This window comes from Engraulis encrasicolus, chromosome 10, assembly GCF_034702125.1.
Source record: "Engraulis encrasicolus isolate BLACKSEA-1 chromosome 10, IST_EnEncr_1.0, whole genome shotgun sequence".
Lineage (NCBI taxonomy): Eukaryota > Metazoa > Chordata > Actinopteri > Clupeiformes > Engraulidae > Engraulis > Engraulis encrasicolus.
The window spans coordinates 56,573,910-56,589,630 of record NC_085866.1 but is presented as its reverse complement, the minus strand read 5'-3'; the positions used below and the strand labels follow the sequence as shown (position 1 = coordinate 56,589,630).

The 15,721-nt window shown below is 42.0% G+C and overlaps 1 protein-coding gene across 2 annotated transcripts; it reads left to right on the top strand.

Annotated features, from left to right (window-relative positions):
* Positions 1–2,047: 2,047 nt before the first annotated feature.
* On the top strand, positions 2,048–14,580 carry LOC134457399 (adenosine receptor A1-like). Of its 2 annotated transcripts, none has more exons than XR_010036433.1 (3): positions 2,048–2,906; positions 8,528–9,171; positions 10,292–10,985. XR_010036433.1 is itself a non-coding variant. In XM_063209415.1 (3 exons), exons 1-3 carry the CDS (start codon positions 2,584–2,586, stop codon positions 11,120–11,122), a joined length of 1,101 nt encoding a protein of 366 aa, XP_063065485.1. In that variant the 5' UTR covers positions 2,048–2,583; the 3' UTR covers positions 11,123–14,580. The 2 variants fall into 2 exon arrangements, 1 of the variants encoding a protein (XP_063065485.1); XM_063209415.1 differs by having other exon boundaries at positions 8,528–9,086; positions 10,904–14,580.
* The last annotated feature ends 1,141 nt before the right edge of the window (positions 14,581–15,721 follow it).

Genomic DNA, 15,721 nt, shown 5'->3' with positions numbered 1-15,721 from the left:
GCCATTTCAAGTGGCCAATCAGGTAGATTTGATCAAATGGGTCTTGAGCACATACCTGCCGAATTCCACGCTTGTATCATAATTTGCACGATTTTCCCTGTAGCCGCTCTACTAATAGGGAAGCCGAAGCTCGTGGGTGGACGGACCCAGTGTTTCTCGTAAAACATTTGTTTGTCAAGGGGATGTGGGGTAAGCCAGTGTAAGAGACATGAAATGATCATCATCTGAAAGGGCACGTTCTGCAGTTTCGCCAAAAAATAAATTGCTCACAGTTCATGTAAAATACATGTTTGACATGTAAGAGACGTAACACGTGAATCAACTTTTCAAGTCAAGTCAAGTCAGCTTTTCTTGTCACTTTCTTAATAGTCAAGGAAAATTAAATAACGTTCCTCTCTCTATACCATGCCAGGACATAGACGTACACAGGACTGACGTTTACAGACTGTCATTAAAGTGCAAGACAGGACAAGCAAATGTGATGAACTAGCAACAATTACTTGATTAATTATTAAATAAAACTCAACATTTAATACATAGAAAAAAGATAAACAATAGAATGGATAATAATAGCAATAATAACAGTAATAGTAACAATAATAACAATAACAATAGTTATACACAAAAGTGGAGAGATTTGGAGTAGCAGCATTGTACTGTAAACTGCATGGTGTGTTGTATTTGTTCAATTGAAGTAGTGCAGGGAGGTGCAAAGTAACAGTGCCGATCAAAAGGGAAAAGGGTAATGTGATTATTTTCAATGGGCGGGGGGGGGCAGCAGCAACAAGCAACAACAAGCAGTGCTTGTACTGTATGTTGCAGGGCCCAGATGGTGCAGTTCCATAGGTGCTGTGTGTGTTTGTGTGTGTGGGGGGGGGTGTTCTTGTGGAGTAGTGCAGGTGGAGGTGCAGTTCCATGTGTGTGTGACATAGTGCAGTTCCATGTGTGTGTGACATAGTGCAGTTCCATGTGTGTGTGTTTCCTGTTCGATTCCACTGTTTTCAATACAACCCTGCGCACCAGCGATGCCTGCGGATATTGGTTGCCGATTAAGGGTGAGCTCTATGTGCGGCCATTGATTCCATGCTCTGATGTGATGAAATTGGCCATTCATGATGTATAGCATGTCTGTGCCAGTGTGCGGGGTAACCAAAATGGTCTGAACCGATCGTGCACCACAGTGCTGTCATAAGCGGTGTGTGGAGGCCCTTAGGGGAGGGGATGGGAGAGTTAGGGGTGCGGGTGTGGATAGGAGAGTGAGGGGATGGGGATGGGAGAGTAAGGAGGAGATTTAAGGGTAGAGATGGGGTGGGAGAGCAGAGGGCGGGAAGGTAATGGGAGACTAAGGGGTGGGAGAGTTAGGAATGAAGCTGGGGAAGCGACGGGAGCGGGAGGGCGGTGAGATGGGGATGGGAGAGTTAGGGGTGGAGAGAAAAGAGAATCCGTAAGCAGAGGAGTGTATGGGGATGGAGATGGAAGACTAGGGGATAGGAAGGGATGGGAGAGTGATGGGGATGGGGATAGAAGAGTTAATAGTGGGGATGGGAGAGCAAGGGAATGGGAAAGAGATGAGTTAGGGATGGGGATGGAGAGTTAACGGTGTGGAATGCGGCCTATCATCTGTGGTCAACATGGCCACATCTGGAGCTAACACACATCCTTGAGGGGTCTATCAGACGAGGAAAAAAAGAGGAACAATGCTACCACAATGGCCATAAATCATTAGCCCTCTTCTCTGCTCTCCTCTCCCATGTCCACAATGACTGGGCCGCCCACATACTCAGTGGTGTGGCCTGACACAGCCCAGATGTGTGTGTGTGTGTGTGTGTGTGTGTGTGTGTGTGTGTGTGTGTGTGTGTGTGTGTGTGTGTGTGTGTGTGTGTGTGTGTGTGTGTGTGTGTGTGTGTGTGTGTGTGTGTGTGTGTGTGTGTGTGTGTGTGTGTGTGTGTGTGTGTTCTGATGGCTGTACTGCATGTCTATGTGTGTTGTCTGTGTGTGTGTGTGTAGTCAGTGTGTAGGTTTGTGTGTACAACTGTACAACCCCTATTGTTTTTTGATTATGTGCTCTTTAGGGGTGTGCATGGGGTGTGCATCTCAGCAAAGGCATCAGTGTCTTCCCACACAAACTGTGAACCCTGACCTTAAGTCCAGAACGCTCCCTTTAGGAAGTGCTAGGGAATTAAACCTTCAGTCTTCATCTACTACGTCTCTCATGTTTGTCCATTTTCTCTTCAATTTCACTCGGTTTCCTCTCTTTACTTTCGTCTGCTTCTGATTCAACTCATTCTGTATCTGCCTCTTCGATTGTGTTTGAGTCTGTGTCTTAGTCTGCATCGGCATCTCCTATCTCTTGCCATTCTGTCTCTATCCTCTCTCTCTTGTATCTCTGGGTCTTCTCTCGTTCTTCAGTCTGCTTCTACACTCATCTCTCCTTCTGTCTGTCCCATCGTTTGAGTTTGTGTCTCTGTATGTCTGTCCGTCTGTCTGTTGACTCCCCAGTCTGTCTGTCTGTCTGTTCACCCCCGACCCCCCCACCACCACCTCCGTTTGTCCGTCTTTCGATTTCTCTCCATCTCTGAGGTGATGGGATGGATGGTGTACATGTCCCTAGAGGTGGTGGTGGCCGTGGCCTGTTGCCTGGGCAATGTGCTGGTGGTGTGGGCCGTACGCTCACGCCGGTCCCTACGGCAACCCACCTTCTGCTTCGTGGTGTCCCTGGCAGCGGCCGACTTCCTGGTCGGGGCAGTGGCCGTGCCTCTGGCCGTGCTGGTGGACGGGTGGGTGCAGACGGACTTCCACGTCTGCCTGGCGGTCAGCTGCTTGGTCCTGGTACTGACACAAGCTTCGGTGTTATCCCTACTGGCTATAGCAGTGGACCGATACCTGCGTGTACGCATTCCTCTCAGGTGAGTGTGACTGCCTTGCACACAGATGAAATTCATTGACCGGACAGAGTAGACAGACAATGTAGAGTACATGGATGTATAGGTGTGGACGTAATTTCACTTTCACAGGCGTAATTACACAGGCATAACGTAAGGACGTAATTCCACTTACAGTTTTATCCCTACTGGCTGTATTGCAGAGGACCGATACATCCATGTACGCATTCCCCTCAGGTGAGTGAGATTGTCTTGCATTGGTTAAGTTATTTAATTCCACTGAGGTCTTGAACCGATAGATAGACACATCGATAGATAGACTCACTGATAGACAGATAAATAAAAATGTGTGGGTGCAGACGTCTTTCTGTGTACTTATCAGCCGTGTTGTTACCTGATTGTATACATCCCCCTCAGGTGAGTTTGACTGCCTTGCAAAAGTTAAGTTCATTGAATGGAAAGAGTAGACAGATGGAAGTATGAATGGATGGATGGATGGATGTATTGATGGATGGATGGATGGATGGATGGATGGCCATTCAGGCCATCTCAGTGGACATACGTATATATGTTACTGTTTTTAGGCCATCCACAGAACGGTGCTGGTGCCCACACCAGTTACGTTCAGCAATGAAGTGCTCACCAGCAAACCACCCAACCAATCGAGCACACCAAACATACACTCTTGTTGCCTCAGTCAGTGGTCCATCACAGCCACTTCCCAATGTTTAATTATCAGTTGTTATTACTTCATCACCTAACTGTTATTGGTCCATCACTGTCACTTGTCTTGTCTTGCACTTTGATGTGCAAGTCTGCAAATGTCAATCCTGTGTATGTCTATGTCCTGGCATGGTATAGAGCAGTGTTTCCCAACCAGGGGTACGTGTACCACTAGGGGTACGCGAGCACACTGCAGGGAGTACTTGGAAAAATGTTATTTTTATATCAAATGAATGGGGCAGTCACATAAGGACAGAGAAAGCGATATAGAACATGAATTAGGGGGTACTCATGGCACAACTAAGAGGTTTAGGGGGTACGTGACACAAAAAAGGTTGGGAAACACTGGTATAGAGAGCGAAAAGTCATTTAAATCTCCTTGTATGACCTGTGCATCGTGAAGAAACTGACAATAAAATCTGACTTGACTTGACTTGACCCACGTTCAACTTTTCTACACATGACTGTGCGTTACCCAGATGATCCTGCTGACGCCACGTTGCCATCACGGTTCACTTTCAAAAAACAAGTGTTTTTTGGTTTTCATCACAATCCAACTTTCCAGTTCTCGAACGCTCAGGCATGCAGCGTGAACATGCCCAGATTATGTGCGAGAATGGGCACCGGCATGGTTCTCAGCCGGCCTGAACGCGCCTTGTGTGTACTAGGGATGTCGAGTATAGTTGATTAAAAAAAATATTGCAATTAATCACCAACTCAACTGGCGAGAGACTCAGGTAAAATGGGCATGACAAAATGTGTGTGAGGAAGGGTATGAAGAGTGGGAACATTTCAGTCATTCTTGGATTAAAGAATATAAATAGAAATTACTTAAAATTTAACATTCAATCTCAATTTTTAGATTTATTTTTTGGGGAAAACATTGATATTTGGCCAAAAACGCTGCTTATCAATTAATCGTCAATGGATAAGGTCAATCAACTAACAATTCATGAATTAATTGATAAGTTGCATCCCCAGTGAGTATGCATCCCCCTCAGGTAAATCAGACAGATGAATGGACATACAGTACAGAGACAGAAACAACGAACAGAGAGACAGAAACATAAAAGACAGAAAGAGAGATGGCTGGAACACACCTCCTTCCATGTGTGTCTGGCTGTCACTTCTGTGATGCTGGTACTGCCATAGGCTTCTATTCTGTTGCTTCTGACTATTGCTGTGGTACTCTACTGTCCCCCTCAGGTCTGTCACTGCAAGTCAGGTGAAGAAAAGTGAGAACAGGGTTCACTCTCTGTTTGACTGGCACGATTTCAAAACTTTTCCATTCATTTTTCATGACCTAAGGTGAATTTTCCATGACTTCACGGCAGCGTGAATGTGTAGAATTTTTCAAACTTTTAGGGTTAAATATGAAATGTGACCCCTTTCAACTCAAAATACTGTTTGTCAATTCATTTACTGTAACATGTAGGACAATTAATTTGTAAATAATCATAATCGACTAATAATGACTGAAGGCTGTAGTTACATTAAAGACCTGGAAAATGACATTTTTATTTTTCATGACTTTTCCAGGAATTCCATGACCATGGGAATCTTGTGAGTAAGAAAGGCTGATACTAACGGTAGAAAATCATTCATTAGACAGATAAGAGGAATGAACGGATAGAAGGCTACACAGACAGACAGACTAGGAATGTCACACAGAAAGGGAATGTCTTTGGAAAGGGAATAGATCGTTCAGGCCCAGTAAGACGGCCAGACAGACAGACAGACAGACAGACAGACAGACAGACAGACAGACAGACAGACAGACAGACAGACAGGTTGTGTAGTGTACACTTCCTTTTTATTCACTTGACAGGGAAAGGTTTATGTAGAAACATAATGTGTGTTAATCGGCTTCTTCCTTTCTTTCATTGTGTTAAGGACATGTGATGTCCATATTCAAAAGTGCAAACTGCAAAACAGCAATAACTGCTAATAACTACAACTGGAAAGTTTTTTCTATTCTCCCTGTAATGATCCATATTTTGACTCTGAATATTTGATTATGAAAAGTAATTGCTTTTATTTACATATTGTATGCTAAGAGTATAATACAGTAGAATTACTTTTTTTTATGACTCACATTTTTATATGTTTTGATCCATCATACAAACAACATTTTGATGAAGATTGTCATTCAACTACGTTATCTTCAAGGGACAATTGTGGCAACTGCAACTGAACTTCTGTTTACAGCTTGAAATTAAATTAAAATTCAGTTGCTTACAACTAAACTATTTTGACATTTAATTAAATTTTTCTCACTAGCATATTTCCCCACTTTCCCACTGTGTGGATCATTATTTGTGAGGCAGGAAAGCATAAAGTTGCCCTACCACATACGTCAGGTTTTGTTGACAGCAGTAAATCTCTTGCCTGCAACGTCCCCCATGCCTTGTAATGGCCCATTTTTCCACATTTAAAAAATGAGTGACCACAACTGGCCCACTTTGGAAAATCAGCTCCTAATGTGACAACCAAATCTCCTCCTTTTCCTTTTTTTCTTTTCTTACCCCACCTTGTAGGCCTATTGCATCATTTCCTCTTTCTTTCTCATCATAGACGACAAGACACTAAAACCTACCGTAGAGCAGTCGTGTAGTCTACTTATTTATGGTGGGTATACTGTATATTTGAGCATTTTTTGAAGTGGGTATAGGGCCTACTGTATATATTTGTGCCATTCAAAACAATGAATCAATCAATTTTAAGTGGGTATATTGAAATCCCTGAAATTTAGAAGTGGGTATACTCCGTATACCCGCGTTCTACATAGACTACACCACTGCCGTAGAGTATGAAATCTACATCACATACCCTAAATGTCTGTACTACTAGTTAACTAGTTGTTATTAAGGGTCGACCGATATATCGGTGGTAGGCTAGGCTACATATAAAATAGTAGCCAACAGATAAAACTGTATCAAAAGCTTATTCGAAAGAAATTCTTCAACCATTTATCATTTCTAATTGTCCTGGATAAAATAACAGCTGAGAGAGACAGAGAGAGAGAGAGAGAGAGAGAGAGAGAGAGAGAGAGAGAGACAGAGAGAGAGACAGAGAGAGAGAGAGAGAGAGATATCATTGCTGGGTCTTTACCTACAGACTATCTAATGGTTTGATTGTGCTACGAGAAGAGTTAGCCTACAACTCAAAAAATATATTTCATTCCGTTTGCCAAACCTTTTAAACACACGAGTCGCTAACCGTTAGGCCTACCCGACATAAGTACATTTTCACTGCGTGGTAAATGTGATTACGCAAATGATCACTGAATATTTAGCAAGAGTAGCCGCGAGTTTGACAGTCTTTGAAACGCATTTGGTACATGGAAGCATTAGCACGTATACAGGCAATATTTCCAAACAAATTGCCAAGCTTAATCTTAAATCATTTGATACTCTTATGAAAGCGAACATTTGCTTGATTATTTTGTCAACAGTGTTATGGACAAATACTATGTAATTTCAAACATATATATATAAAAATACTACAGCGTTGAAACAACATACGTTTGAAAGTGCTTGTGTCCCTTACCAATAATGTTGTCATTAATCTGTGCAATTGATATAGAACATGTTATTGTTGAGCTTCATAAGTAGGATTTTATGATTCACTGTGGTACAGACTGACGCCTTTTTCATTGTAAATCCCTGTAACATCTGATTTGAATTTAGTCACCTTCCTTACACAAGACTTCCCTCTCCACAGATAATCCCTAGTGTCTGTTCATCGGATTTTTCCAACATATAAGGGATCAATAGCACAAAAACACTTTCAAAACAGTCAACCGTGTTCCTGAACTGTGTTACAGTCAACAGTGCAGGGGAACAAGTCTGCACTTTTTTAGGAGAAAAAACAAACAAAAAAACAAAAACAAATCAAACCCATCTCCCTAGAACACTAATTATTTTGTTTGTTTGTCTATCATTATGGAGATAAATTGGCAAAAACATAGTCCTCCTCAACTGTCATAGCTGACGCGTAACATGATTGACAGTAACATGTTTTGACATTTCAGCCATTTTTATGGTGTGCTAACTGAGGACCTCAGAAATGCCACCACAATACCTTAATCGATCAATTAATGTATTTGTATGCTTTATCTGTGTTTTTCTACATGTGATTTCTAATTCAGATTCTTATGAATATGTTGAGAACACAGTTGACAGGCAATTTTCCCGCTATGGGAACATGAAAAGGAATGGATTAAATTATGGAAGAATGGAGCTCAAAACTGACCAAAAAGTCTTCCCATATCCTGCCAAAGAGGATATGACATCATGTGATGATATTCATATGGCCTAAGACCAAATCCTTACTGATTTATGGAGGGGGTTTCGGACCGTGACACGGTTAACACAGTTTTCGTGGACACACTCAAAATGGCAAATTTCATGTGTAATGGAAAGCACAATGGTCTTTCTGATAGTTTTGTTATATTGTGATGATTACTGTGAATCAACAGCTGCAATCGTCTTGGGCAAAACAAGTTTCTTTACATGCTAATATGAAGACTGAATCTGACATTTGGAAAACAGGACAGCATGAAAACGCCCAAAACTAATATTAAATATTCATTCTTGCTGAGGGAAATAATGTTATGTCTTGACCGTTTGTATTGTATGACAGATAAATGTGTGCTAATGTCTAAAACATCATTGGATGCAGTTGGAATTGGCAAATAAAGTCCACGGACCTAAAAGCGCACACAAATCGTAGAATGACCCATATATACTTTATTTATTAATGTCTGAGGCTATATTAAAAATGTCTTCTTTTCTCTTCCTGGTGGTATAAGACGATGGCGACTATAGTAATATTACAGATGTCTTCTTTCCTCTTCCTGTAGATATAAGACGATAGCGACTATAGTAATATTGTAAATGTTTTCTTTTCTCTTCCTGTAGGTATAAGAGCGTGGCCACTCAACGTCGGTCCTGGGCCGCGGTGGCGCTGTGCTGGCTCGTGTCCTGCCTGCTGGGTTTCCCGCCGCTCTTCGGCTGGCACAACGGAAGCGCCAGTGCCAACGCCATGGCAATTGCTAGTGCCCGTGCCAGTGCCAACGCCCTCTACCCCTCCCCCACCTCCTCGTCCACCAGCTCGTCCAACTCCTCAGTCATCGAGTGCACCTTCCTGGCCGTGGTGTCTCTGCCCTACATGGTCTACTTCAACTACTTTGGCTGCATTCTGCTACCCCTGCTGGTCATGACCCTGCTCTACGCTCTGGTCTTCCACAATCTGCGCGTGCGCCTCCAGAGAGAGTCCACCTCCTCCATCACCACCAATTCCTCCTCCTCTGTCTTCCACTCCTACCCAGAGCCGGGCTCCAAGGCCTTCTATAGGCGGGAGAGGCGGCTGGCCAGCTCCCTGGCCCTGGTGCTAGTGCTGTTTGCAGTGTGTTGGATGCCTCTGCACGTCATGAACTGCGTTTTGTTGTTCTCCGGGAGACCGGGCGCCGTATCACAGGTACAGTAAATACTGCAATGTTAACCATTTCATGCAGAGCCCATGTTATAAATATTATAATAACGGGCTTATTGCCATTTTATATGTAATATGGTGAAGGTGGTCTGCTTCACCCAAAATGTTCCCCGTGCAGGGTTTACCGAATTAATGATCCAAGAGGCAGTGATTTAGAGAAAAATAGAAAATTATTTTATTTTTACAATAAATATATAACAAAAAAAGAAAGAAAAGAAAGGGAAGGGAATGAAACTGAGGCTGTATGGGTAGCAGGCTAGTACATACACAGTGGGCCCCACTACTACACTACCCTAGGTGACCCCAAACCCAGTTCTGGTAAATAGTGAAGGCACTGCACTCTTGTGAAAACCACACAACTCAGTAATCCACAGCAAACCACTTGACACTCAATACTATTTTGTGCTGACACACAAGGGCCCTTGCTATACTGTAGGTATGCTCAAAGGGGAGCTAAACAGTTCTGCTACCCAGAGCCTCAGTTCAACAAAAAAGGGAATTAGAAAGATAAAAATAAATCTGGCCATATATACAGAAAGACTCTTTAAAAGCACTTGGCTTGGAGGTAATTTACAGAGGGGAGAAAGCGGCACAAACACTCAAGTAGCTGCACTGGTGCCGCTGTGACTGCGGGCTCCTAGGTGCACTTCTTTTGGTGGCGTGGGGGATGCAAGTCAAGCACACGAACGCTTCCCCTGATGCCGACTTGTTAGTTCCACTGTGGGGTAGTGCTCAACCATTCAGCAGCAAGCAGTTAGCTTCCTCTAGAAGTAGCGTTAAGCTACAACTGGCCAAGTCTCCTTGCTCTGTACACATTGAGTGCAGCCTTAAGCTACACTGAAGCAGTCTCTACCTGCACTACTGTGCCACACTACTGTAGCCATAGGCTACTACTAAAACAACGGCACCATGCAACACGCATGGGCTTGTAGCCTTAAGTTACAACTAGGGTAACTTCTCCCTGCTCTGTGCACAAAGACTTTTACAAATCTTCTCTCCTCCCTTTATCCTCCCCATGTTTCAGGCTTTCTGTTTCAGAAGACTAGGGTCGGCTTCAAATCAGTGCTCCCTCCACTGGGAGGGAGTGTATGTGTGTGCGCTAATGAGTGCATGTGTGTGCATTAACGCATGTATATGTGTGCATAAAACAAATAAAAACAACAACAGGCGCTACACCTGGTCACATATAGCTTACACCAAGAAAAACATTGCCTGGTTACCACCAGACCTAATCAGTGACTTCTTAGAAAGTGTTGTAGTAATTCGCCTCACGTCATTTGGGAAGTGGCTGGTTACCGAAGCAACACTAGGCCTACTGGTGTGTGCGTTCATCATGCTGCCAGACGCAAATATGCTACAAAAACTTAGCAAGGCAAGAGATATCAGGGACGGGTAACAGGACTGAAACATCTTTGCAATCATACTGATACCCAACCAGAGCTAGTTCAAATATGTGCTCTTCCTCCATTCTCCCTAGCCCAGCAGCAACAGTCTAGCTACCAACTTAACGGCAAATCAGTCAACCACAATCAAGAATCAGTCTAAGATGTGACCAATCTACTTGCGGGGTGACAAAATTCGTTATCATTGTCAGCGGGCATTATTTGGGCGCAGTGGGCACTAGGCCTATCGAAAAATAGTTGCTCACAGAACGTCGGGAAAGCCCATTCAATATGAATGGAAGCTTTTGCAACATTCTAGAGGGTCATATACTGTAAATGCTTTTAATTAACAAGCAACTTCAACATGAACAGGAATTTTATATGGACCATTATTGTCTGCCATATTATTGCATTTCACAGGGGGCCTTTTATGCCGGTATCCTGCTGTCACACGCTAACTCAGCTGTGAACCCTGTGGTGTACGCGCTGCGCATACGCAAGATCCGTGAGGCCTATGCCGAGATCCTGAAGAGGTACTTCCTGTGCCGCCATGACAGGCAGCGGAGGCGGAACTCTGACGTGTGGCAGGCAGGGTTGCCGGGGATACATAGCAGCCATGAGTCTGCAAGCAGGTTGTAATAAAGGAGGACGGTGGGTATTTTTTTACAGGACTTCATCAGAGATTTTGAAGTCAGATTGGTGTATATAAAGAGTGTGGGCCAGTGGTCTCCAAATGGCTCCCCATGGGCCAGATCCGGCCTGGACATGGCAAACATTTGGCCCGCCATGAGGATGGAACAAATGAAAACATGTATGTATGCGATCTGTGTCCATCTGGTCAAGAGATTTGTATGGCCCTCAGCCTCATTTGTGCAACATAATTTGACCAATCTCCCGGTTTTATGCAGCCTTCAAAAGGTTCCAAACCAACCGCTTATTTCCATAGAGTATTATAGAGAGTATTATCGAGAGGACTTGATAAAATAACCGCTTTTGCTTGTTTTAAAAGAACTACAGGGGTTAGACAAAACAATGGAAACACCTGTCATTTTAATGTGGGACGTTTCATGGCTCAAGTGGACCAGCCTGTTGGCCAATCTTCATTCATTGCACATTGCACCAGTAAGGTGAAGTGTGAAGGTTCAATTAGTAGGGTAAGACCACAGTTTTGCTCAACATTTTGCAATGCAGAACATTATGGGTGACATGTCAGAGTTCAAAAAAGAGAAATTCTTGGTGAGCGTGTAACTGTTGCATCTTTGACCGAGACAGCCAGTCTTTGTGATGTAAGAGGCACAGTATCCAAGGTAATGTCTGCATACCGTTAAAAAGGATGAACCACATCCAACAGGATTAACTGTGGACGCAAGAGGAAGCTGTCTGAATCCTCTGAAAGGGATGTTTGGTTGCCAACCCGAACTGTATCCAAAAAACCATAAAACCACAGCTTGACCAAATCACAGTAGAATTAAATTGTGGACGCAAGAGGAAGCTGTCTGAAAGAGTTGTTTGGGTGACCGGCCGTGTATATTGACCCTGTGGAGCTCTCGAGGCACCATTCTGGTGGAAACAGGAGAGTTGAGGTATACATTTAATTCTACTCATAATGTTGTGTGCATTGCAAAATTTTGAGCAAAACTGTGCTCTAACCCTGTTAATTGAACCTTCACGCTTCACCTTACTGGTGCAATGTGCAATTATTGGTTGGTCGACAGGCTGGTCCACTTGAGCCATGAAACTTCCCACACTAAAATGGCAGGTGTTTCCATTATTTTGTCCAATCCCTGCAGATTTCAATGGACTGAGGAATTATTTGCCCTTCAGTGGCAACTTGTTTTAGGACAAAATACAGAAGAGCCAACTTTGAATTACTACACATAATCTAGCCATGCTACCACTAACACATTGCAGAGATGGGTTTACTTGGAACCTTTGAAGCTAGTGTAAAACCATGTTACCCGAGATCAATGCATTTCCCAACTTTTCCCTATGGCTCTGACTACAGTATGCCATTATCTTTAAGCAATTTCAAGTCATTTGTGAAATGATTTTCATTTGTTTTATTTTGTTTCACAGTCAGTCTACGTACAGTAGTGCTCAAAATAATAGCAGTGTCTTTACAAAGAGTGAGTAAGTGTCAAGATTCTCCAAATAAATTCTACTTTCATGAGAAAAAAGAAATTGGGGACACTGCACATTCACTGAATATTCTATTTCAAAGCAACAACATTGGGAAAAGAATTCAATTTTATAATATTTCGCAGAAAGTGAAGAAATGTAACTTTAAAAAAATAGCATATTTTGTATATAGTGTTAATATCTGTCTTTCGAAACTCAAAAATGTACTGTACAAACAAAGAAATTGAAAATTCAACTTTGCTGAGCATCCTTAACTAATATTTTGTTGTATAACCATGGTAACTGCTTCGCATCTGTGGTGCATGGAGTCGTCCAAAGTCTGGCAACAGTCAACACGTAGTGCAGCCCAGGTTAATTGTACCAGAGATTCTTTAAGTATACTACTCTCTCTGATTGTACTGTATTCCACAATTCCTCTGCATTCCTTGGTTTTATCTCATAAACAGCATTTTTTATGTCAGCCCACAATTTTTTTGGGATGAAGGTCCAGGAAATGTGCTGGTTACTCTATTAGTTGGATGCTGTTTGTCTGGAAATATTTGTCTGAAATATTTGAAGAATATTTTGCTTGCTTGTTGGTGAGTTTGGGGTCATTGTCTTGTCTTGGGCTTATTCCAGTATCCTGATGTACTCAAACTGATCCACTGACCTACTTTCAAAATATCAAGTTAAACAACATAAATACGGTTTGTGTACAAACGTTACTGCTGCCTGCACAAACGAAGCACAAACAATTCCAACCATTTTCGAGTCATTTGGATGTTGACGGGGTGCTGAGTGACCTACTTTCAAAATATTAAAAGTTAAATAACATAAAATCGGTTTGTGCACAAACATCCATTTTACCTGCACAAACGTGCACAAACGATAAACGATTCCAGTCATTTTTGAGTCATTTGGATTCCAGTGACCTAACCTCTTAAAAGTGAAATACCTTTAAAACGATTTGTGCACAAACGTTAAATTTGCCAGCACAAACGAAGCAAAACGATTCCAAACATTTTCGAGTCATTTGGATGTTGATGGGGTGCTGAGTGACCTACTTTCAAAAAATTAAAAGTTATAGGGTAACTTCAGCTAATTTCAACATGCAGTTGTTATGCTCACACTACCATGGACTTGTCAGTTCCTGAGATTTGTTTTCCCCGAGATCCTGGTCATTGTAATGGGGGGAGGTGTTTGTTTACATTAAAAAAAATCTTGATTTATTCCCAAAAACATCCAAAAGGTTATATAACATCAGCAGACAACTAGCAAACAGCGATACCTTTTGGGAAAATATTTGGAGTAGGCCTATGTTAAGATGTTTTAAAAATGTAAGCAAAAGCTGACCCCATTAGAATAGCTCATATCTCGGAAAGGGCTGAGCCAAAAAAGAACAGCATCACCGGGTACTGACAAGTCAAGGGTAGTGTGAGCAATACAACAGCATATTGAAATTGGCAGGAGTGCTCCTTGAAATAACACAAAAACGGTCTGTGCACAAATGTTAGTTTTACCTGCACAAACGAAGCACAAACGATTCCAACCATTTTCGAGTCATTTGGATGTTGACGGGGTGCTGAGTGACCTACTTTCAAAATATTAAAAGTTAAATAACATAAAATCGGTTTGTACACAAACATCCATTTTACCTGCACAAACGTGCACAAATGAACCACAAATGATTCCAACCATTTTTGAGTCATTTGGATGTTAATGGGGTGCTGAGTGACCTAAGGTAACCAACCTCTTAAAATGTAAATATCTTCAAGAGGTTTGTGCACACACTCATTTTACCTGCATAATCGTGCACAAACAATGCACAATGTACCAAAATGCTTTTACTCATATTTTCAGCATAGGATGCCAACTTTACACAGGTTATTGTGTTCCTGTTTCGTAATTACTTTGAATTCCTTTTAATTTAATCTACACCACCACCTAGTGTTCGTATTATGTCAGAAATTCAAAGTAACGTTTCCTGCCATTCCATTTCCTGTTTGTATTGAAAATTTGGTCATTCTCAATTCAATTCAGAATTTTGAACAAGCCTGACACACACACACACACACACACACACACACACACACACACACACACACACACACACACACACACACACACACACACACACACACACACACACACACATACACACACATACACACAAGCACACACAGAGCGAGAAAGAGAGAGAGAGAGAGAGAGAGAGAGAGAGAGAGAGAGAGAGAGAGAGAGAGAGAGAGAGAGAGAATCTCCTGTGGTTAAATACATCTGGATGAGGGGGAAAATGGTCTTTAAAACAAAAAAAACAAAAACAAAAAAAAAGTCCAGTCTGTTCCTGACTTCTTCCTCCACAGTTAAGTAAATGTGAGAGCTTCCCTCATGAGGGTGCTGTATACTATGGTGTGCAATAGAAATGTATGTCTTTTGATATGTGTTGCATGTATGGACATGGCCCTATTATATCTACACCAGGGCTCCCCAAATTTGCAATGACTCAATAAGGGCAGTTTTACAGTCTTAACAAATATCTGCAATAATACTACATTGTGTATGATTATGTGCTTTTAAATAACACACATTTAAATTGTACATGAAACCCATTTGCACACACAAACATCTAGTTAGCAGAGGTTTTACGATATGCTTAGATGATTAACTACTGTTTGTACTAACAACGTTTGCAGTGGTCACCCAGTGTGTGAGGTTTATACGCTGAGTTGTTTCTGTTTGAGCTTGAGATTTTCGAAATACAATTCTGACTTTGATGTCTCTTTCCAGGCTACCACGTACCCCTTACCTTATTCACTTCGTCTTAGACGAAGAAGTACACATCAGAGAAGCAGTTAGTAAAAATATAAGGTTTTATTGACCATGTTATCATGTTAATAAAACACACTTTGTCTGCTTTTATTTGTTTTCAGGAGTTCAATTGATTTCTGTAATGTAACTGCCGATAACTATGACTGGTGGATGCATTTCATTTGATAAGACAAATGTATCTGACATCCACTGAGTATTCTGTGCAATAACCATTAATAACAGTAAATCTGTCTGATGTGTTATTTTGGGTATTTTTGTTTGCTTAAAACAAACAGTATGCTTTGTCTTACC